General features: G+C 37.1%; 1 protein-coding gene across 1 annotated transcript in view; it reads right to left on the bottom strand.

The window, feature by feature from the left end:
* Gucy1a3 (guanylate cyclase 1, soluble, alpha 3) overlaps positions 1-23,929 on the bottom strand; it is a 72,113-nt gene that overhangs the window by 12,867 nt on the left and 35,317 nt on the right. The window contains exons 3-7 of the mRNA XM_013029825.1: positions 21,083-21,440; positions 15,760-15,821; positions 11,129-11,187; positions 8,865-9,574; positions 4,437-4,922 (exon numbers count right to left, since the gene is read on the bottom strand). Of these exons, the coding sequence (XP_012885279.1) occupies positions 4,437-4,922; positions 8,865-9,574; positions 11,129-11,187; positions 15,760-15,821; positions 21,083-21,337 (1,572 nt within the window). The 5' untranslated portion in view covers positions 21,338-21,440. The remainder of the gene's footprint in view (positions 1-4,436; positions 4,923-8,864; positions 9,575-11,128; positions 11,188-15,759; positions 15,822-21,082; positions 21,441-23,929) is intronic.

Raw genomic sequence — 23,929 nt, 5'->3', positions numbered from 1 at the left:
ATCCTTATTGTTACAGACCATTTTTCTTTTAATCCATATGTGATACTGGTTACAGAGTGCTACATATTAATTTAAATTTACAAATAAATCTGCTCATTCTGAGGCAATTGCATTTTCTTCCCCAGATATGTATTGGATCTTCTCTATCATAGGACTCCCTTTTGAGTGGGTGAAGATGAGAAAGGAATAAAAATAAGCAAGGTGGGGTAGACAAAGCTTGAGTAATGACTTTCATCCTATTATCTTTTACCCTATTAACTCAGAGAAAATGCCAAGGATCTTACAAAACCTCAAAAGGGCCTGCCTGTCTCCTAATATCTGACTTGATCTTTTAAGTCTGCCCCTGCTCATGTTCTTCTACTGTCATCATCTTCCTGCTACCCCTCAGATAAACCAAATCTGCCCTCATTGCTATTCTTTTATCCAATAACCATTTGGCTTTTCTGTTGTTTCCCTCAGACCCAGGTAAAACATCACCTTTTAGGAAGCTCTATTGAACCACTTTCTGCAAAGAGCTATCATCTTTAAACCTTTGCATTTCTCTCACTCTTAACTTGCTTTAACTCAAAAATATTGCATCGATTAGTTTCTTGTGAATTTGGTTCTTGTTTTTCTGGCTCTGAGAATACATAAGAACTCTGAGTGGATCTTTGTGTTCACTCCTGTATGGCCAGTGCCTAGTAATAATTAAACAGGAAGTGATGCTTTTTCAGGCATTTTTCCAGCAATTAATTCATAAAATGAGCTCATCTGAATATATTACTATTTCGGAGAAGTCCTATCATCATAACTACTTGGAGCTAAACATTTATTCTCTCTGCTCTTATAATATTTTGTGCCTACTTGAATAGAATTTGGCTTCCTTCACGGGGACAGGTTGAGGTGTCCTCCTGCATACTTTGTCCACTTGTGCTAACCAAATAATATTGATAGGAAGAAAATGACATCAAATAAAGTCCTGGGATGATCAGATCCTGGAAGAAATAAATTGATGATTCCTATGATACCAGTCCACCAATCCTTCAACATATAAGTCCATTGATGGTTATATACTATATAATGTATATATTAATTATATATAAATTAAACAGAATCCATGACCAAGTTCCCTTCTTATTTACTTTCAGCTATCTCCAGGTATTTTTGTATCAATTTGGAAAGGGCCACAAGGTGGAAATGAGGTCTGGGTGGGCAGGTGACATCCTATTCAGATAGATGCAGTTGGATTAGTCAGAGAGCTCTATAACTTCATCCTGGCAGGAGGGGACAGTTTCAAAATCCTTAATAGGGTATTTGAAAGTGCAAGAAGGATGTTTCTGTTTTAGTAATCACAGTGGTTCCCAATGAAGAAAAAAAAGTAACTTCCTTCTTATAGTTCTGAAAGGAGACATTCTCAAGAGACAACAGGAAAAAAAAAGACAGCTACAAATAAACATAGTAAATTCCACAGGAGGCCATAACACTTAACCTAACTGAAGCCAATTATTTTATCTATAATTACACAGGGATTTCTTTTCTCTTCTCCCCAAGGGAGTCATGGCTCTCTCTGGAATTTCCTGTTAGAAGGATTTTAAGAGAAGGTCTTGATTTTAGTATGTCTAATGAAACAAAACATAAATTATATTTGTTTCCTCCTCAATAATTTATTTCATGCTGGGCTACACCCTAAAGTGCCAGATTGCTATGTGACAAGTTGAGCTTATGATTTAAGTCAGACTAATGAGATTAATGCCATTCACTTAATATCATGACCTATAAAACAAGGCAAAATAACTTACAGTTGTAAAATGCCAAAGTTTTTCCCCTTTGGTGCTAGGACTAGAGCTTGAACTCAAGGCCTCACACTCTCCCTTGTGTTTATTGAGTAAGTCTGGCACTCTACAACTTGAGCCACCTCATTGCTAGATTTTTGCTGGTTAATTGGAAATAGTTCTTGTATTTGTCTGCCAAGTCTGGCTTTGAATCATGATCCTCAGATGTCAGGCTCCTAAATGGCTACAATTACAGGTTTGAACCATGAGAATTCAGCTAAAAAATTAGTTTTAAAGAAGTAGGTAGAATTTAAAATTTCTTCATTAGCTTTCCTCCTAACAACTGCTACATTAAAAAGGAAAAGAGATACAATGACTGGGTAGAGGGTTATACAATGCCTGGGGTAGAGGATTCTACGTTATCTCAGCATCTAACAACATCTGGCCACTAAGTCCTGGATGCCTAATCCACAATGTGTATTATCTAGCACAATCTTTACAATTCTGTTTGTGAAACATAGGACAGAGTGTGTTACACACATAAACTCTGTGTGATCATTGTTTTCTCTGTTCTAGAAAGATAATTGCATTTTAATCCACTAGACAGTCTATGTCACTTAATTGGCCCAGCAACCCCACTTTTGGGCATTTATCCAAATGATCACAAACAAGACCATACTAAAGCTACCAGCACATCTATGTTTACTGCAGCATTATTTACCATAGCTAAGATATGGAACCAACCCAGTTGCCCCTCAGTAGATGACTGGATCAAGAAAATGTGGTATATATACACAATGGAATTCTATGCCTCCATTGTAAAGAATTACATTGCCCCATTTGTTAGGAAATGGAACCACTTAGAGAAAATTATATTAAGTGAACTAAGCCAGGCCCAAAGAAACATAGGTCCCATGGTTTCCCTTATTTGCTATAACTAGCATATGTCTGGGACAAGCAGAAAAGCTCAGATAAGGTGATGTTAACTGAAATGATCCCCAAGATAGGGACACAAGTGGTTTTTTCTTCCTTGCTATTATTTCTAACATATTTATAAGGTACCAAATGATGTTTTTGTTGCTTTGTATGTCCCTGCCCCCTGGTATAACCTCTGTTTTCACTGTATTTGATGTTGGTATAATTTGTGGAGGGGAAGGGAAAAAACAAAACATTTATATAAGGATACAGATTGAGATGTACAAGATGCTATGTTGAAAAACAAACTTTACAATTTAGGTGGGGGGGCAGAAAGGGTATAGTTGAGGAGGTGGGAGGGATGAGATGGTAGGGGAAAAACAAAGGAGGAGGCAACAAAGCTGGATAAGAAATATACTCATTACCTTGTTCATGTAACTGTAACCCCTCTGTACAGTATTTTCGTAATAAAAAACAAATTTAATTTAAAAAAAAGAAATGTAATTGCAATTAGTTACAAAACAAGAAAAGTAAAGGACAAGATTTGAATTTGTCTCTGCCCCATGCAAAGCTGTAAAAGTGGCTTAAATATGTGGTTTTGATTTCTGTTAACTGGCTATGAGCTTTATCATGTAAGCTCTGCGCTGAACTCATCTACATGAAGAAAAGGTTTATAATAGTCATTCTTTATTTTTTTTATTGTGAAAATACTGTAGAGAGGGGTTACAATCACATGGGCAAGAAAATGAGTACACTTCTTATCAAGCATTGTAGCTTCCTCCTTTGTTTCCCCTTCCCATCCCTTCCCCCCCACCCCCCACAACAAATCCTCCTCCACCCTCCCCTCCCACACCAAAGTTGTAAAGCTCATTTTTCGACATAACGTTTTGTACATCTCATTGTTGCAATGGGTCCACCTGTATCCCTGTTTTAACGATTTGTGTTTTCCCTTCCCCTCCCCAAATTATACCAACATCGTATACAGTAAAAGCAGGGGTTGTATCATGGGGGAGGGACATACAAAGCAACAAAGAAATCATCTTATAAATATGTTAGAAACAATCACATGAAAAACAAACATTTGAATACATATCTTAGGGTTCATTTCCCTAACATCAACTTATCTGACCTTTTCTGCTTGTCTCAGACATATACTAGTTGTTGCAAATAAGGGAAACCATGGGACCTATGTTTCTTTGGGCCTGGCTTACTTCACTTAATATAATTTTTTCCAAGTCTTTCCATTTCCTAACAAATGGGGCAATGTCATTCTTCCTGATGGAGGCATAGAATTCCATTGTGTATATATACCATATTTTCTTGATCCATTCATCTACTAAGGGGGCATCTGGGTTGATTCAAATTCTTTATTTTTATATGTTCAAAGAATAAAGGACTTCATTGAAATACTCTTGCATAATAATCCAACTCAGTTACCACAGTGAAATGGCTGGTCCATTGACTGTAAAACACCATGTTTTCCTGGTTCTTCTATTCAGCCTATTCTCCCTCCATTCTCTCCTTATTCTTTGAGAAGATAATGGGATAGTCCTTTCCTGAAACAATTAGCTCTGTTTCAGAGCAGATTCAGAGCTATTTCTGGCTGGAGAACACCCACATAATTAGTACACAATGACTGTTCCCCGGATATAGTCAGAGTAACCCAGCAGAGAAAGCTTTGCAATTGCATTGCAATGCAGGGTCAGAGCATAGCGCTTTTTTCCCAGTGACTTTTACCTATAAAATTGTCATTGTGCTGCCCTCCCCTACCTTGTAGACATCCAGCTCTCCACACTGCTGATCAAAGCGAGTGTACAGCTCATTGAGCATGGTGATGACTTGCAGTGGCGAGCACTGAGAACAGATGGCAGTGAACCCTACGATGTCCGAGAAAAGCATGGTGACATTATTGAACTTCTTGGCTTGCACAACTTGTCCTTGCCAGAGCTGTTGAGCCACCTCACAGGGAAAGATGGAACACAGCAGATCGACTGTCTTTTTCTTCTCCTCTTCCAGGGCTTGGTGGGCATGTTCAAGAGTTGCCTTCAGTTTCCCCAGCCTCTTCTTCAAGCCATCTTGAGCTCGAGCTTGTTCACCTATCAAGACCACATCTCTTAATGCATTATGAATTGGGATGTCAGACAGGTAGAGGCCTCGTCCTGTGAAATCTTCTAATCTGTCCACACAGGGTGACCCCAAGAACAAAATGGCACTGGATTCAACAATGTAAATCATTTGGCCTTTGAGATCCATAACCTGTAAAGCAAAGGAAAACCAATTGCTGTGGATTTTTCAAGTTCCTAACACCTTTCTCAGATGGGAGAAGGAGTTAGATACAACAGCCCTTTGTGCTTGTGTTGTTGTTGTTGTTGTTTAACTGTTTTAGTTTGCTGTGAGTTCCAATATGCATGCAAACATTTAAAGAATATATTAGAACAAACATTACACAGAAATTATTATTATAACGAATGCAAAAATCTTGCTTCAAGGGTTACTCATAGCAATCTGTGGGTCCTAGTACTGTCCTTGACCTTTTTTTACTCAAGGTTAGTGCTCTACGAGTTGATCCACTGCCCTACTTCTGACATTTTGGATTAATTGGAAATGAGTAATTATTTAGAAATAAGAATCTAATGGACTTTCCTCCTCAGACTGGTTTAGAACTATGATCCTCAGAGCTCAGATTCCTGAGTAGCTATGATAACAAATATGAGACACCAACACCTAGTTTCCTTCCTTTTTCTTTCACTTTCTTTTACTTTTTCTCCTTTGTTCATTCGTTCCTTCCTTCCTTCTTTCCTGTCCTGTCACTTCATGCTAGAGATGTTTGATAGTTATTAAGTCTCAGGGGAAAAAATGGGGTTCTCCCCTTCTACCCTCCCTCCTTACCTCTTTTCCTTCCTTCCTTATCTCTCTGCTTCTCTATTTCTTTATCTTTCTCCTCTCCCTTTCTTCCTTTTTGTCCTTCTTCTCTTTCCTTTTGTTCCTTCCTTCCCTCCCGAACTTTCTCCCACTCTCCTTCTTTCCTCCCTAATCTTCTGCCCTCCTTGCTATTCTCTCTTTTCTTTTTGTGCCCTCTATTTTCCCTTCTTCTCCCCTGACACATGTGGAAAGTAAAAAGCCTCCAAATATTTTCCCTAGTACCTCTAGAAAGTTTTTTTATTTGTGTTTTTGGTGTTGTTGTTTTGTTTTTGTCTTGTTTCTTTGTGCTGAGGCCCATAAAGCGGTCTTTCAGAAGTCATTTTACAATGGACTTCACAGAGCCTTGTCTAGAGAGGTCTTGTGTTTATTTCTATTTCAGCTTAGCATCTAGTCAACAAATGAACAATCCAGAGAGATGTAACCAGGGGGCTTGACAGCCATGAGACTTCAAGTTCTCATCCTGATGAGGAGAAGATTTACTGGCAGTTGTGAGAACAGTGTGCACATATGTATTCATTACAGCCATGAAGCAAAAGTAACCATGGCTGAGTGCCCATTTTTCACGCATGTAATCCTAGCTATTCAGAAGGCTGAAATCCAGAGGACTGAAGTCCATGAAACTCCATATCCAAAGATAAAAGCAGAGTAGGGGTGTGGCTAAAGCAGAGCACTATCTAAGCAGCTGAACAACAATGAAACTGAGTGTGAAACATGTATTTAAACCAATTTGGGGAAGAAAAAGCCCAATTACAGGAGACTGGTTAAAGTAGAGCAGGACTTTGAAAATGGCATCCTGTTACAAGGGCACAATAGCTATGTGCATATGATCATATAAAATGATATTTATGGAAATGGACTCCAAGTGGAGTCCATTTTTATTGTTATTATAAAGGTGATGTACAGAGGGGTTACAGTTACATAAGTTAGGTAATGTACATTTAGTTTCTTCCTTCATTTTCTTCCAGTTTCTCTCTCCCAAGCCCCCAGCAAGTTGTAGAGTTCATTTTCAACATAGTGTCTAGTATCACTGCTTCATTTCTTCACCTTTGTTTCACTATTTCTATGACCAAAAACAGACAAAACAGACAAACTTATATCTAAGACAAAAGGTACAGAAAAAAACAGCAATAAAAGGAGAAAATAGAAACAGAAAACAAAAACCAAAAGGTAAAATAACCAAAAACTTCTTGTCTAAATTTCTTCTTCATTTCTATAGCCATCATTTTGTATGATCATATGCACATAGCTATTGAGTCTTTGTGATTGGCTCCTAAGAATATCTTCCTTTGGTCGCACTGTGTGATATCTACAGTGCTGTATAATTTATCGTATATAAATGTATTTGTTTTGTTTTTTACCATCCAGTGTGTTTACTTATAGACTTATAAGTGCATTCTAGTTACAACAAATGAGGGAAACCATGCAACCTATGTTTCTTTGGGTCTGGATTCCTTCATTTAATGTTTTCCAAGTCTTTCCATTTCCTAATGAATGGTGTCATATCATTCTTTATGTTGGAGGAGTAGATTTCCATTGCAAGTATATTTCCTTGATCCATTCATCCACTGAGGGATATCTGGGTTGATTCCATGTCTTGGCTACGGTAAACAAAGCTGCAATGAACATAGTGGTGCTGGTGGGTTTAGTGTGGCCATGTTTATGGTCTTTTGGATAAATGCCTAGAAGTGTTCCAGACTGGTTGAACAAGATTTTATTTTGTTTTTGTTTTCCCTTTGTCTCTGCTTTTATTTTTTTTGTTTTTTGTTTTCTGTATCTTTTATCTTGTTTGTAAGTTTTGTGGATAGTAAAGGGTGGGGGAACACAGAAATCCTGGGACAAAGGTTGAAAAAAAGCAGCAGTGATACTTACTAGACATTGTGTTGAAAATGCAGTATACAATTTATGGTGGGGAGGAGCAGAAGGGAAAAACTGGGAGAAAGTGAGTAAAAAGGTAACACTGTTCAAAAAGAAATGTATTTATTACCTGACTTAAATAACTGTAACCCCTCTGGTACATCACCTTTAGAATAACAATTTAAAAAAAAGAAAATGGCATCCTGTATAGCCTCTAAAAATGTATGTAGATCTTTGTCAAACTTTAGAGATTGTTTTATTTTTATTTATTATTTCTTTGTGCTGAGTGGCCCACAGATTGGTTTCTCTTGAGCTTTAGCTGGAGAGGCCTTGTCCCTATATCAGTTTTGCCTTAAGCACATAGACAATAGCTAGCCCCAAAATGGGAACAGAAAAACAAACCAGGATTGAAGGGGGATTAATATGCATCATTAATGACAGAAGTAGTTGTGAAAGCTAATGCTTTTGGCAGTTTTGCTACAATGAACATCTTTCATTTAGAATAGAAAATTTTTGTAATAAAGTAATAATGAAGTTCTTATTTTTTGGGAGGAAGTTATGAATTGAACTCAGGGTATTGAGCTTGCTAGGCTACCATTGTACCATTAAGCCACACCCCTCTTATATTGCTTTATAGATGTTCTTTCTCCATAGGCTCTCATGTTGTCATCCAAAAGGCCTTGGGCTGTGATCCTCATATCTCTGACTTCTGAGTTGCTGGGATTCACTATCATACTCTACTAGGCTATTTCCATCTTATTTCTTAAAACAAACTGCGCTTTTTCTTTCTCCCTTAGCCTTGTTTTCAATCCAGTAGTGTACTAGTGAATATTCTATCCTAAGACTGAATGATTACCAAAATTCTCTATCATGAAATACCAACCTGCTCATAACTCCCATTCTATTGCAATCAATACTGATTAAAATTCTACTTAGTTATTTTCTTCCACATGAAGTTCTGCTTGTTTATTGCAAAGCAATACTTTTTATTATTCAAAGTAAGCTATTTGAAAATAATTGAGAAGTTTTAATATAAACATTTATCTAATGTAGTTATAACTCATTACAATTTTAAAAAGGCAACTGCCTTCACTAAACATTTGTGAAGTAATCATCTAAATAAGCAAACAAATACTAGAATGATTTTGTTTTAAGTCTATCCCAGTCTATAAAATATTTTAGAGTTGGTTTACTATTATTATAGTTATTATAAATTATCTGTAAGTAGTTGTACAAAGGAGTTTTAATTCAACATGTCAATTTATGAGTGCAGTGTATCTTGATCAGAATCACCCCTTTTAGAGTAGTTTTAAATATCAAAGAATTTGACGTGATTTATACATATATTTTTACAATTGATTTCAGGTCCTTAGCTAAGGAGTGACTTATCTTACATTAGAGATAATGTTCTACTTTCCTTACCCTGGAAGATTTCTTCACAGAGTTATCCCATCTTCTCACTCGTATGACAAACTGCATATTCAACATTGTCATGATCCCACTAAAGGTTTGATTGATTCTGGGAGTCAGAATATCAAAGTATTCTTCAAAGCTTGGCTTCCCTTGCAAGTCTCTCTTGTTGAGTAGCCTTCTGATGCCATTCCCAAGTTGAAGGATGGTCAGGTCTCGGTCAAACATGAAGTGGAATGGGAATGTCTTGCAGAAGAGTGATGTGGGAATCACCAGTGAGGACTGGGGTTTGCCTGGAGACAAGGATGGCTTGATGCTTTTCACATGAACAGAGTACAGCAAATAGGGCTGATTGACAAATTCTGTGCAGTCGCTTCGGAAGCATGGAGGCATAAGGGACACGTCCACTTCACTTTCATACAATATATGGGCAGCAGCCTTAATGATGCCTGGGAGAATGAGGGATGTGATCCTTTTGGGGAAGAAATAGTAAACATTTAAGAACTCATGATCTTTATCCAGGCAGAGGATAGAGGCATCTTCTAGCCTGCCCATCTTCTCTGCATCTTGGCAGTGGCTGCTCTGCTTCAGAAGGGTGCTGAAGCTGTTCAGAAAGTCTTTCAGGGTGCCACCTACCACACCCAGAATATGCTGGTCTTCCTCATAACACAGCTTGAATAACTCTTCTCCCAGAGATGCTTTGAGGATTTCCACTGGAACCCCTGGAAGGTAGAGCACACTTCAATCAAGTCAAACATGTCAGCTGGGAGCACTGTGCTATTCACCTATTCTCAATTGAGACTTAGTATTGAGACTCATTATTTATTATAAGAACAGTTCCAACCCAAATCCAATACCAATATATTTAACTTATCAACATAAATGAGCTGCTAAAATTCTGATAATTCTAAGTAAAAGGCCTCAAGTAGTTAATTTTTTGTGTGTATATAGATCAGTATAAGGGCTTGAAGTCAGGACATCTCATTCTAATTTGGCTTTCTCCTAATGGCTGGCATTGTACTACTTGAGCCACATATCCAGTTGGTTTTGCTTATTAGTAACAGTTCTGCTCAGACTAGCTTTGAACCATGATCCACTGGGTCTCAGACTCCTGAGTAGCTAGTGTGATCCTAGGGTCTCAAACTCCTGAATAGCTAATAATACAAGCATTATGTACCAGCATCTATCTAGCAAACTTCACAGTTAATTTTAAAAGATGGCTGAATAACACATTTCTTTCTTTTAAAAAATTTAATTTGATTTTATTGTAAGGGTGACGTCAGGTGACGTTAGTTACCTAAGTAAGGTAATGAGTACATTCTTGTTACCCCCTCTCCACGGCTGGCCTAAAAAAACTACTACTGCTACTGCTACTGCTCTTGACTCCAAACTTCTTTTATTCTTTACACTCTGGATACAAACATGTTTCACTATAATATATGGGAAAATAATACAATCCTCAAGGATTGTATTATAATGTATGGAGATTTAATAAGATCTTAATATAAATTAGTCATTTTTACTGTTATAATAATTTTTCCTGTACTAATACTTGGGCTTCATCTCAGGGTCCTGGGCTGTCCTTTAGCATTTGACTCAAGGATGATATTCTACCATTTGAGCCACAGTTCCACTTCTGGCATTTTGGTGGTTAATTCATGATAAGGGTCTCCCAAATTTCTTGCCAAGGCAAGTGTAAAAGCACAATTCTTAGATCTCAGCTTCCTGCACAGCTCAGATTACAGAAATGAGCCCAAAACATCTGATTTGTTTTAATTCTTAGCAATGAGTACTTTCAAAAGGATGGAGTGCTTTGGTCCAGGTATCCAGACATTTAAAGAGTGAGCACAGCAAAGTCTCTCATCTATTTTTTTTTCTCTCAGGGTAATTATTAATGTGAGAACACTGCTAACCATGTTCCCATGGTTGTCTTCAACCTTTCAAAACCTTCTTTTATCTTGTTGAGCAGAATTTTTCATGTCTGAATGAGAGACATTTAGGCTCAGCACCAAAGCCTGTGAATGTCTGTTAGTCAGATTCCCACTCAGGCTTATCTACTTCTTAGCAAATAAACAACGATTCAAAGAGGAAATGTTTGAGCTCACACAAAAACATGTAGTATAAAAATACAGTTACTCTTTACATTAACATAACACATATGTGGAATACTTCATACTGGCAGTCACTTAGAAGTGAATATGAATATTTTTGGAGAATATTAGTTCTACAGGCATGGGTTATATTTTCTAACCGCACATACTTAAAAATTTGATTACCTGCTGCAATTGCTTGTTCGGCAATTGTTTTTTCAAAGTCTTCTCTCTCCAAGGGTTTCCTGGAAATAATCCAATATCTTTCATTATAAACTGATAAGGAATGTTAAAAATTCAGATCAATATAAAAGTTCAGATTAATATGCAGCCATGCTGTTGGATAGTTTTGTAGAGGAAAATCTTGACCAACAATTATAAAAGAAAGATAAAATGATTTATTCAGTCCAAAACAATGTTGAAAAGATCCAGTAGATATGAAACGATGTATAGTCATTATTAGAAAGTCACATTTGCCTTTGATGTCTACTTTACTCAAGCCTATACTGAAGCAAACCTCTTCTGGACAGAAATAGGAGAGTGAGCTGCTCAAAAGGTTGGTAAGGCTGGGGAGATACCTTAGTTTTAAAATACTTATTTCACTGGTAGAAGCACAGGGTTCCATTTCCAGCACCAAAATTATTTTTGAAGAAACAAAAAAAAGTATGGCAATATACCCTCAAATCCTAAGGGTTTTCCAATCATCCAGCTAAGAGAAAAAACCCTGCATAATGTAATTTAACTTACATGATCAAATTAAAAACACGCTGTTTTTCCCTAAAACAAATATAATAGTTTTTGCTCTCATGAAAGCTTAGGACTTTATATTTACATCTCAGATATCATTGCCTGAGTTTTGTATAAAAAATTAATAGTCAAAGTCATATGTTCTTTAATAAATCACTGAGCTTGTTCTCATATCTTGGATATTGGTAACAGGATACAATATGTTTTAATTGACAGGTTTCAATCATTTCAAATGAACAAGTTGAAGACTCAACTTTGCCTAATTTTTATGAAAATTTCTCATCATGATGACTGATAATTACCAAATTTGCCCAACTATTCAAGTCTATTAAAAGGCATCCAATGTTTTCTTATTCATGTGATTTGCCACTAATAAGCCATTCTCATAGGAAGGATTCATGTACATTTTCAACATTTCAGTAATATGTGATGCATGTTATATTTGAAAAGAAACTATTTTCAGGAAGGAAATTGATCAACATACTGTTTTATCACATAAAGACATATTGCTTATAATTATTTAAAACACAAGGCATACATATGTTCTGTGAGTTGAGTGGGTTGAAAATAACTAAATGATATTTTATCCAGTTTGGATCTCAGAGATCCTCAAATCCTTTGTGAGATATTTATCTATATGAATACATTTTTAGAGTTTTTTACCTTTCATTTAAGCAAGTTCTATTCTTTTTGAAGAGCAAACTTCTTCACACTACATGGGTAACTTAACAACTATAGTAGGAGAAAAAGCAGAGCTTAATAAGTTGTTTTAACCAACACAGAGTGTAGAGCAAACTAAGTTTCTCCCCTTTGCCTTCAGAAAACACAGGGAGAGGGGCTGGGAAGGTGGCTCAGTGGTAGAGTACTTGCCTTGTATGCCTGAGGCCCTGGGTTTGATTCCTTAGCACCACATAAGCAGAAAAAAAAAAAGCCAGAAGTGGCACTGTGGCTCAAGTGGTAGAGCGCTAGCCTTGAGCTGAAGAGCTGAGGGACAGCGCCCAGGCCCAGAGTTCAGACTCCATGACCGGACCCAAAAAAAAGAAAAGAAGAGAAAAAGAAAACATAGGGAGATGTGGAAAAAATAACTTGTATTGTCAAAGCTCATAGGATTCTGTATAGACCAAGATAATGACGATTTACCTTGTGAATGTTAAAATGTATTTGTGACTCTAACTAAGTATCACTATTCCACAATACTGTGAAATGTGTGAAATTTATGTAATCACCTAATCTCAATTAAAGAAAAAAAGTGAGAGAAGGGATGGGTTAAGAGAGATGGGTGACAATGTTGTAAGACACTTTGTACTCATATATTGTTTTGTAGAATTGGAACTTCTTTGTACAACTACTTAAAGATAATTTTTTAAGAGCCATTTAAAAAAAAAGAAAATGAACTTTAAAACTTTGGGCAGGGGGTAGTTGTAGAGGTGGGAAGGAAAAGATGGTAGGGGGAAAACAAGGGAGGAAGCAACAATGTTCATTAGGAAATGTACTCATTACCTTGTTCATGTAACTGTAACCCCTCTGTACAGCATTTTTACAATAAAAACATACAAAATAAATAAAAAAAGAAAACACAGGGATTCAGGAGCACTTGAGTGTGATCAGTAAATGCTTGCTTGTGTCACACACACACACACACTATGTCACACATAATGATATGACACAATGATTCCAATAAAGGTAAGGAAGTATCTGAGCAAACAGAAGATACTGGAGAGATGTGATAGGGAGTACTGATATTTGTTCCCTTAAGCAACATGGTAGGTTGAAAATAGACAGGGAAGATGACAATTTGTTAGCCAAAGACAGTGTTTAATATATTAGATATTATTGTTTTTTGTTTGTTTTCCAAGTCCCAGAAAATAATCTGCAGCATATAGAGGGGTTGTAAGCTTTCAGCAGTTGGTGAAAACAATAGAAGTAGTAGCTGAGTTGCCAACCAACTAAGAAAAGGCACAGAAATAAAGTAATACTCAGATCTAAGCAAAGCAATGCACTCTCAGTCTCTCTGTCTCTCTGTCTCTGTGTCTGTCTCTGTCTGTCTCTGTCTCTGTCTCTCTCTCTCTCTCTCACACACACACACACATACACACACACTATAATACTAAATGGCCAGTATATCCATTTTTTAAGAAATCAGGAAAGTAGTAAAAGGTTCCCTCCTGCCCACCCCCCCAAGAATATCCTTACTGCATATCTGTATGTGGCTGGGGGAACATTCCAGAACCCAAAGCTCTGAGAATAAATGCTGAGTGAACTGGCAGCCAAGGACAGAAGCAAGTCAGGCCCAGTAGCAGAGCAAGAGTGACTTGTGGCTATCTTATCAGCCTAACTGAAAAATAAGGTCAGAGGGATCTGGAAGGCTTTTACTATCAGTCCTGTAAGCAAAGCTTCTGTCAGACTTAAATTCACACTCCCTTCTTCTGGCCATGACCCCTTCTTGGATTGGTCCTACTGCCTGCAAGTCTGGGACCAGTTTGTCAGCAAGGAAAATTCAGCACAGATAATCCCCAGGACAGATTATCTACTCATGAACAGGAGCCAGATGAATACATTTATAAAATACACTATTCTCCTTAATTACTCTGAACCCTGTCTCCTCAATTTGTCTGGGGAGATGAGGAAAAGGGTGACATTGATCAAGATGTACTGTACTCACAAACTGACATGTTGAATTGAAACCTTTGTATATAACACTTGAAGATAATTTTAAAAATAAAATAAAATTCAATGTGAAAAAAGCAAAATAAAATAAATGGTGGTAATGAAGTGCAATATTCTACTGCTCTAGTCCACAGATTTGAATGTAAATATATATTCTATCATTCACAAATTAACTATTTTTTGCAATTTTAGGAAATTTTATTAGTTATTAGCCAATCAAGTTACCCACCTCCAAACAGTAAAGATGCCAAATTATATTTGAAAAACTAACCATCAGATCTTTATAAAAGTCATCTTCTATCTCTTTAGGAATACTTTTAGAGGAAATTTTAAAACACTAAAAAGTAGTAGTACAAAATAAGTAGTAAAAAGTAAAAGTACAAACAAAGTTGATATTCACCAATGCAACCAATGAGAATACTGGACTGCTTCTCTAAGGATTAGCTTCTTCCACAGTCCCAGAGTTCACCTCTCTCACCCCCTTTTCCTGACTAGGTAGCTGAAAGCTCCCCACATAGAAGTGTGGGTGTCAGAATGGAGTGCCTACTGGTTCTTTTTTGAATTCTGGTAATATTTGTAGACAAGAAATAAGTCCTGATTTGGGGGAATTCATGCCTTGTCAGCAGTTGAGTAGTTTACAACTTACACCTTAGGAGGGAAAAACAGGATCATGTGTATACATACACATAATGAAAGTATGGTATCTGCAGGGGAGAATTCCAATGGTGTGACCCCTTTAAACAACAAATTTACATAACAAAATGAATATCAGGAAGCTGGCACATATGTTGCTGGGGGATTGGGGCTTTGAGATCAAGGGGGAGGTGTAGATAAATGAAGACAGGAAGGGTGGATGAATTTGCCCCCCACCAAAAAAAATCAATGTACATAAGTGAAAATAGAAGAAGATAAACTGAGGTGATGAGTGGGGTTAGGAAAGATGGGAGACAATGATGAAAGGGATGACATTGATCACTTGACTGACATGTCGGATTGAAACCCTTTTGTGCAACTACTTAATATAATAAACATGAATACATTACTATTAATAATAATTAAGAACAGTTTTGATGCAATCTGCAGAGCAGCAGTGTATAGAAACTGGCTTCAGAACTCAAACTCTGAATGAATTCAGCTCTGTCATCTAAACACTGAGAGAATCCCTAATGTTTTTGATGAACCAAGTTTAGTCTTCCATAAAATATGAAAAGTAAATGCACTTACTTTCAAATCAGTAGCAGATATAACACTCATTTCCATTTCTGTCATTCCAATATGTAGTGATAAAAGGTAATGTAACTGATTTCCCATGACCTGTTTTTTGTTAGCTTGTTTGTTTTACCAATAGTAGTTACCAAAATTGGGGGGAAGGGAAGTCATCCAACTAAAATGGTTTAACATACCTGCTTTCTTTTATTTTATGTTTTGCCAATGTTCTCTGGAGTGCAAGGTTCAGCTGTTCAAACTAGAAATGAAATAAAAATATTTTAGACATTTTCTTTTAGAAATTTATTTGAAGATAAATATTTTCGAAGTTTATTGTGAAGATGTCATATGAGGAAGCAAAAATATTTTTCTTAGAATGGAAAGTGTAATTGATCTACCCTTTAGAAACTGAGACTGGTTTTCTATGTAGTTTTCAATCTTGGGAAGAAACAACAGGCTCAGACTAATTTCAGTTAATTGCATATTATCCCTTTGTTCTTAGCCCTCCTCTCATTCAAAACCACAAAACAGTTAAATCAAGTCAGATTGCAACAGATAACTCTAATTTGAAATGTTGGGTCTTCTGGAGTATAGGACTGTGGAGATATCAGCTCTTATGGTTTAGAAATTTCCTTTGGATTCTAGTTATAGTTAATTTGTAAGCCACTGGTTTTGTTGGATTTTCACATTTTCACAGCACTTCATTTTTTCTAGTCTGAGACTATTTTAATTTATATAGATATGTTTTAATACTATGTGTTTTATTCTCCTAATTGCTGGAAGCCCACGACTTTTCATTTCCTTTCAGTAGGACTTTGGTTTTGAGATGCATTATCTGATTCAAAGGCTTCAACTCAGTAAATGGATTCTGATTTGGTACAGTTGTGGCTAGTACTCTACTGCAATCTACTTGAAAACACTATGCCTGAGGAGTTCAAAGGATTTGGTGGAATAAGACCTGTGAAAAACAAAACAATATTACATAGTAAAAGAGACACAAATTATTAATAAGATTCATAAGTTTCCATTATTACAATTATGCCTTCTTATTTTAAGCAGTAATCCAACTTCACATGTCTTAATTATTTTTTCAAAATGAAATGACAAGTTTTCATTAGATGATCAAAGAGACCTTTGAAATCTCAGGTATTCCACTTCTTTGGAGTGACAGCTCCTATTGTAATTTTCCCAAAGACAGTCAATTTTAAATGCTCACCACCCCCACAAAACATAATTGGAGAGTTAAATCTGACTATCTAAAATAAAACCTTGATGTCAATTGTATTTGGAGCTTCTTATCTTATTGATAAGCTTCTTATCAATAGAGGGTAATCAATCTGTCAATTCAAAAAAGAATCATTGAACAATAGAGGTAGCTCTAAAAGTCTGGTAGATATTTGGACAGTTGGTGAAGTTATATAAATATACCTTTCAAATACATCGGTATTGGGACACTTAGTATCATAGACAATTGACCTTAAGTCAATGATAAATGTATTTCTATCTTGTAGAGTTCCTGAAGCCTACATCTCTTGATTATTACTCTTAGGAGTTTATGAAGAAACAACACAGCTTATTCTCAAAGCCTGTATTTCTCTTGAAGAATAGGAAAAGACACATACCCTGTGAGTTCTTCAGAAAGAAAAGCAATAGAATTCACACACTCACATGAAAGGATTCTGGAGCTTCTAGAATCTCCAACTAGTCCAGTTAGTGAAAGCATTTCCAATCCCAATGCCAGCTCATACAGACTGGAAGAGCTGGCTACTTCTTCAGATACAGCCAAACTAAATTAGCACAAAGCATCAGGGAAATGTGACAGGATCAAAGGGACAAATAAATCCCCAATAAACAACCCTGAAAAATGAGGATCTATGAGTTATCTAAGAACAGATTCAATGGCTGGGTGCCAGTGGCTCACGCCTGTACTCCTAGCTACTCAGGAGGCTGAAATCTGAGGATCACGGTCCAAAGCCAGCCCAGGCAGAAAAGTCCATGAGACTCTGATCTCCAATAAACCACTAGAAAACCGGAAGTGGCACTGTGGCTCAAGAGGTAGAGTGCTCCCTTGAGCTGAAGAGCTCAGGGACAGTGGCCAAGCCCAGAGTTCAAGCCCCAGGACCGACAAAAAAAGAACAGATTCAAAATAATAATTCTACCAAAATGACACTAAATCTAGAAGTTAACACAGAGAGAAAATTAAGTCAGAAAAATATGAACAAAATGAGAATATCAACAAAAGGATACCATCATAAAAATGACCCAAACCAAAATTCTGCAGTGGAAAAATAATTTAACTGAACTAAAAAGTCAACAATGAGCTTTAGAACTGACTTCATCAGACAGAAGAATTAGTGAACTCAGTCAGATCATTTGAAATTCTTCAGTCAGAAATTCTAAAGGAAAAATGATAGATTCGAGTAAAGAGACTCAGTGTGCATCTACAGACACCATCATATAAGTCAGGCAGTTGTATCAAGAGATTCTGTCACTGGATGAAGGTGAGGGTTTGTGAAATTTCCCTTTAAAAGCAAGGACTATTCCGTTAGGGGCCTTGATTTCTATCACTGGTTAAGAATTTCTGGACAAGTCACAATGGTAAGAAACCGTGGCAGAACTATTGACTGAATAAGCAAGCAGATAGACAGGCAGACAGACAGACAAGCAGAAAGACGGGCATGGGTGCTCTTTGAAATCGAGGATATTTATATGATGAAAGCTGGGTATCTAATTTAAAGTTATGCAGATGGGTGTTTATCTTTGCTCTTAATCACTCTTGGTGTTACACTTTTACCACTTGATAAAAGATTGACCAGCACTTCAAATATATGACCAATTTGTTTCCCTTTTAGGAAAGTATGCATTCTGCCATATATTTTAAAACTGGTGTTTATCCTTGAGATAAAGAATGCATCCTGCCACAAATGTTTATTCTTTGAGATAAGCACTTTGTATCAAGAGGAGCCATTTTCCAAGTATTTGCTTCTCCAGGATATGTGTCTTTTTTATGTTGTCCTTTCTCAGGTTTTAGAGCACACTAATTGTTTGGGACCAGCAGCCTAGATCAGATGGAGAAAGCTTGTTCTTTCTTTTTTTCCTTGTGCTAATACTGAAGTGATGAAGCAGCATAAGGAATAAAACGAAGATAGTGTTAAGTTTCTAAATACACTGATTCTAAATTCTTGGCTGCCATTCACCTAATTTTCCCTAGTCTATCATGCCTCATCTCCCCTAAAATGACTTTGGTCCCTTAATCTTTTTTTTAATTTTTATTTATTTTTTATTGTGAAAATACTGTACAGAGGGGTTACAATTACATGGGCAAGATAATGAGTACATTTCTTATCAAGCATTGTAGCCTCCTCTTTTGTTTCCCCTTCCCATCCCTTCCCATCCTCTCCCCACCCACTCCCCACAAATCCACTCCCCCACCAAAGTTGTAAAGTTCATTTTCGACATAACAACTTGTACTTCTCATTGTTGCAACGGGTCCACCTAAATCTTAGGGAAGTTGATGAGTGAAAAATCAGTCTCCTGTATTTGCTTGAAGCTCGGTTTTTAAATTCCTGTCTTGTTTTCTCTGCTCTATCCTGTCTCAATTCCAACATGAACAGGATTGGTATTGTAGCAACTTAAAATTTATCAAGTAACATAAAAATGGTGACACAGTAATGGCAAGATTCAGAGAAAGCGCTGACATTGCTCATATTCATCTCTGTCTATTCATCTCTGTCTCTTACAATTTTCCTCAACGTCCTACTAATTGTACTTTATCATTCCTTTGTGTCTCCTCTTTTCTCACCATGCTAGCCTACATGGTTGAACATGGCTATTTTTTCCCCATTGACAGCTGTTTGATTTTGGTAAAATCATTGAATTTCTTTATAATTTCCTGGTGATAAAGCAGTATTTCTCTGAAATTCCTTTTAGTTCTAAAACACAGTGAGACTGGATTCTTCCACACATTTCAAAATGTGGTGAACTGTCTCACATAAATTAAAGATTGTGAATATATGCCCGATATGGAAGTTCACATTTGTAAAGCTAGCTACTTGGCTGAAATCAAGAGGATTATGGTTCAAAGCCAATGCAGGAAAAACAGTGTTGAGATCTCTTCACAACATATAGTTGGGCACATGGGCACATATCATCCTGGATAAAATGGGAAAATCATAGTTCCAGATTAACCCAAGAATATAGTAAACATATGGAGGAGAGAAGGAGAGGAGGAGGAGGAGAAGACAGGAGAACAAAGAAGGAGGAGGAGGAGGAGGAGAAGGAAGAGGAAGAGGAAGAGAAGGTAAAGAAGGAGGAGGAGGAAGAAAAAGAGAAGGAGCAGGAGGGAGGGAAGGAGGAAGAAGAAGGCCGAGAGGCATTGTTCAGTAGTAGATCATCTACCTAGGAAGCAAAACTTGCTGAATTCAAACCTCATACTAACAAAAAAAATGAACTTATTATGATAGCTAATTTGATTATGTCAATGAAATAAGTTTATAAATTATGAACACTTACAGAAGATTTTATGAGTATTTTCAATTGCTCTTCTTTTGAACCTTGCATGAAATAAGAACTCGGTCCTATCTACCAGTAAGGTATTTACTCTGTTCTCAGAGTTCTTCTAATGAACTGAAGGTGCTATAGATTTCAAAATGACATTATCTAACACATCACACAGAAAAATAACAAATGTTCAGGGCTAACAACTCAGAGATAGATACCTGCAGTCACAGGATCCTGCCTGTGAACAGACCGAGAAACAATTGAGCAGTCTTACAGAGTCAGATGGAAAATGGAAATTTTCACACTTTCAAAAATTATCAAGCAAGGGCTGGGAAGGTGGCTCAGTGGTAGAGTGCTTGTCTTGCATGCATGAGGCCCTGGGTTTGATTCCTCAGCACCACATAAGCAGAAAATAAAAAAGCCGGAAGTGGCGCTGTGGCTCAAGTGGTATAGTGCTAGCCTTGAGCTGAAGAGCTGAGGGACAGCGCCCAGGCCCAGAGTTCAGGCCCCATGACTGGACCAAAAAAAAAAAATTATCAAGCAATATATGATGTGCTTTAGAACTGGAAAAGGAAAATCTGACAGAAAGTACATTTTCCTCAAGGAATATTTAGCTTTAAAGTAGTCACTAAAAGATAACTTTAATAGCTAAAAACTGCTGAGCACTTACACTCCTACAAGAATTCATTGAAACTCCAGGAGGAAGGTAATACTACTATTTTCATAATACGGAGAGGAGATTGAGGCTAATAAAGAAGCATCACTGTCCAAAGTCAGGTAGTTTCTCAGAGCACAAGATAATTTTAAAAAGAATTCATAGCATTACTCATTTTAAGATTAAACGCAATGTATGGAATAACAGTTTTTAAAAATGCTTTCATGTATTCCAAGAAAATATTCTGTACTTGTTATAATCTTGGAAGTGAGAAAGTAAGTGTTCCTAAGCATTTTCTTTAGAGAAGCATTTTGTTGTTTACAATCACAAAGTGTCACAAATATCTCAAAAAGGCAGGTACTCACTCCTGGGAAAATCAGTTTGCATATACTCTCTGCCAGTGTGTGAAGATAGACTCTGCTCCGGCTGGTCTTTCTTTGAGGCAGATTCCCCTGTGCGCTCTTCTCAGGGATGTCTTGGCAGATGGGTAAAGTTGTCTTGCAGCTTTCTGAGCTTCCGGCCATCTTTTCTGTGGACTCCTGAGGAACCTGACCTGGGGCCAGCAGGGAGAAAGGACACTCGCCTGTGATCTTGAGATCTTTGAGCTTTGTGCAGAACATGGTGCTGTCCTGGTGCTTGCTGTGGTTTCCCAGTGAAGAGCGCTGTTGTCTGGGGTGGGACTGGCAGCTGCTACCAGTTCAAGATCACAGGGGACCCAAGTGTCTACAGACAGCAGAGTGAGAGCAGAAAGAGGAGTGAGAACATGACTTTGTACCTTTATGAAGATGAAAACAGAGATGCAAAAAGGCAAAAAGAGCATATCATCATATGTCATTTTCATGTGAAACAAAATTCTGATACACGTGGCTGTTTCAAAATAATCAGAACTGCTGGTAAAGATGTGCACCTTCTTACTGCACCACCAGAGTAACATACCTGCTTTTAGTTTTTCTACACTTTTCAAATAAAATATATTATCTCAGATGTGTTAACCCAAACTACTAGATTCCACTTGGCCCAGTTTGGTGTCATCAGAATAAAAACCATGCCAGAGCAAGTCTAAGTTTATATTTATTAGTGCTAATACCCCTATATTCCAGTATGCTGTCCTTACTAACAACCAGACACTTGAAAGAAATATACATATATAATGGTATCAAAGAATATGTTTTCAGATCTGAAACTGACTTAGATAGAAAAAAATAAAAGCACACATACAAAAAAAAATACAGTGAAATTATCCCAGCCAAGCACAACAGCTCACATCTGTAAACCCAGCTACTGGAAGGTGGAGGAGGGGGGTGGAAGAGATCATGATTTGAGGTAAGCTAGAAATAATGGTCCCAGTGATTTTAAGAAACTTATAAGATCATCACAGTAAAAATTAATTGTTTTGCAAAGAACTCCTGAAAGAATATCCTAGGACTATTTTGCATACAAGCATGCAAACAGACACCATTCTGTAAAACAAAAAGTTGCCACTGAAATCTGATGCATTGCATGTTTTCCTTACATGTCTGTGTTGATGTCAAGGTTGTAAATCCTCACATAATTCACAACCCATTTAATGCTAATTGTCACAGCTAATTGTCTGATGTGAATTCAACTTACCAACAATACTAATTAATAAGAGTGATCGAATGGAACCACCACCAATTATTTCCTGCTCTTAGCGAAAAAAAAATTTAAAAAGGAAACCCACTGCTAACAACAATGACAACAACAACAAAATGCATAGTGAGCTGCATAGCATCTGCATCTAATTTTCTCCTTTGTTGCTGATGTAGCATTAGGAAATCTAGGTGTATACTCAGTCTCCTCAGCTACCATCTGACATTGGTAATCTTCACTCCAAAGCCCCCATGGCTCAAAAGTTCAGTATTTCCCCCTTATTTGAAATGCTAGGAGATGATAATGTCAGGTTTCAAATGAAAGTCCATCTGCCTTTTGAGCACCACTATACTTCCCACTACCCCAAATTCATTAGAATAAGGTCCTATTTATAAAGTAAGAGATCAATTAATCTTGAATATGTGGATTACAAACTTATATTAAAGTCAATCAAGATTCAAAACTCCTACTCATAGGCTGGCAGGATTTTAGTATTGGACTTATAGGTTTGTCATAACATGGTTTATGATATAGCCTACCATTAAATTTCATCTTTAATCTCACTGGATTTTCACCTTGTTACTCAATTTTAGTGTTAGTTACTTATTTTGTTTTTGTGTTGGTCTTGGGGCTTGAACTTGGGGCCTAGGTTCTGTCCTGGAGCTTTTTTACTCAAAGCTAATGTTCTACCACTTGCCACTTCCAGCTTTTTTGTAGTTAATTGGAGATGAGAGTCTCAGGGACTTTTCTTCCTGAGCAGGCTTTGAATCACAATCCTCAGAGCTTTGCCTTCTGAATAGCTAGAATTATAGGTGTGAGTCATTGGGGCCCAGATTCAATGTTTTAATTCCCATCTCCTATTCAGTGTGGCTGCTGCCGCATACAACTAATCACTCATCCCCAGTTATCCTCAAGGCAGAATGGAAATACCAATGAAATCCCATTACTTTCTTTTCCTCAATATCTTTAACATAGTCTCAGTAGGTACCAGCAATTGGTTGTAAATTGTCTAATCAGGTACATTGACTAATCAGGTTAGAAGAGTCGATGATTTATGTTCTGAACTAAAGCAGATAAAGAAGACAAGTTCAACAATGGCACATCAGAGAACAGGGAGGCATAGACTACAGGCAGAAGCTGCCAGATGGTCTGTCACTTAAAATTAACCCCAAATCTGTGATTACCTGTAATTCAGCAATCTTCACGAAGACATAAAGCAAGATTGATATATTCATGAACTAGAAGCACTTTTTTCTAGAAGGGAATAGGGGCTGTTTCTCTCACAGCATTGACTGGCCCAGAGGCAGCGTGACTCCAGGAGAAATAGTGTTGTTCATTCTGAAAGACCTAAAGATGTATGACTTTCACCTCAGTTTCTTTTGAGGCTCAATTCAGTAAAACTCTGTACCATTTTCATTACCTCTCAATATAAATTCACTCTTATTAGTAAATTCTGTTCTTATTCCTGGTTTAAATCCACAATCAAACTTTTTTTTTAATAAAGGACTGCGGTTATTTTCGGCACTGGAGGTCATATGCTTTGATCACAACTACTCAGTTCTGCCATGGCAGAAGGAAGACAGTCATACTCCACATATGGA

Source organism: Dipodomys ordii, unplaced genomic scaffold (assembly GCF_000151885.1).
Source record: "Dipodomys ordii isolate 6190 unplaced genomic scaffold, Dord_2.0 Scaffold123, whole genome shotgun sequence".
NCBI lineage: Eukaryota > Metazoa > Chordata > Mammalia > Rodentia > Heteromyidae > Dipodomys > Dipodomys ordii.
This window is presented reverse-complemented; position numbering and strand designations above follow the sequence as displayed.